This window comes from Penaeus monodon, chromosome 28 (assembly GCF_015228065.2).
Source record: "Penaeus monodon isolate SGIC_2016 chromosome 28, NSTDA_Pmon_1, whole genome shotgun sequence".
NCBI classification, from domain to species: domain Eukaryota; kingdom Metazoa; phylum Arthropoda; class Malacostraca; order Decapoda; family Penaeidae; genus Penaeus; species Penaeus monodon.
The window spans coordinates 39,702,052-39,703,207 of record NC_051413.1 but is presented as its reverse complement, the minus strand read 5'-3'; the positions used below and the strand labels follow the sequence as shown (position 1 = coordinate 39,703,207).

The window sequence follows — 1,156 nt, the reverse complement described above, 5'->3', positions numbered from 1 at the left end:
GAGTAGCAGGTAACAATAGTTATTGCAATATAAGATGAATATATCACTATGGTCTCTACTATAAATCTAAAATTGTACTCAAAGTTATTCTTATAGTCAACAAAATCAAATGAAATCAGTTTAGTCAGCAGCTAACTTATTTTCTTCGGCAAAATGTGGTTTATTATTCACTGCAGTTCATTTATTGGCCATGTAATTTAATTTCTAAGTTGAGGTACCTGAAGAGCCCCAGGCCCCCCCAAGATTTAAATCCCATCATGGCGATAGTCTTTCAAAACATACCAGTCAATATTGTCTATGGTTAAGTACTTCCCTGTATCCTCGTTTTCTCTGCATCCGAATGGACTAATAAAAAGAATCACTTAAATGTCCCCCTATTTAAAGTTATCCACCTTCCCCTCTCAACATCTTTCTCGTCTCCTTATTAATAATCGTCCTTGCTCTGTGCGTGCTACTGAGCAGTCCTCTGCCTCGTATCATGCTTGTGTAATGACAACATACTGTAAATAGTACTGAGCATAACGTTCACAAACATACACTTTAACTCACACTTCATTTGTATGCACAACAGTCAGTTATGCAACAAAAGTTTATGTACATAAAGATTTAAAGAACATAAAATATATGGAAAGTTATTTAGATATATATATCAATATGACAAGTCTGAGAATATAAGCAGCATGAGTCGGTCCTTTTGAAGGACAGCGCTGACCTGGAGCGTATCTTGTCCTATATAAATCCTCCGTCCTCACTCTCGCTATCACAACATAACTGCATCCCAACAAACACTTCAACAGCTACAATGGTTTGTTTAAAAAACAGCCTTAAGTAAAATAGTTTTCTTTTCTTTCAAAATAACGCATTTCTCTGCCATCAACTACTATGGCTACATTAATGTCTTCACACTTGCAGCGTTTCCTGTCTGCCTTCATGATGGTCGCAGCGCTGATCGGTGCCGTCAGCGCGGGAGGTTTGTACGGAGGCTTCGGCCGAGGTTTCGGCGGAGGCTTTGGCGGCTTTGGTCGAGGCTTCGGAGGCTTCAGCCGAGGCTTCGGAGGCTATGGTGGAGGTTTCAGCCGAGGCTTCGGATTTGGACGAGGATTCGGTAAACACTCTTTCCACAGATGAAAAAATAAAACAAATCTAATAGTGCCGT

At 40.1% G+C, this 1,156-nt stretch overlaps 1 protein-coding gene across 1 annotated transcript in view; it reads left to right on the top strand.

Moving 5' to 3' along the window:
- Positions 1–257: 257 nt before the first annotated feature.
- The window catches only part of LOC119591219 (neuropeptide-like protein 30), a 1,182-nt gene continuing 283 nt past the window's right edge, over positions 258–1,156 (top strand). The window contains exons 1-3 of the mRNA XM_037939930.1: positions 258–266; positions 701–805; positions 913–1,105. Coding sequence (XP_037795858.1) covers positions 258–266; positions 701–805; positions 913–1,105 — 307 coding nt within the window. The remainder of the gene's footprint in view (positions 267–700; positions 806–912; positions 1,106–1,156) is intronic.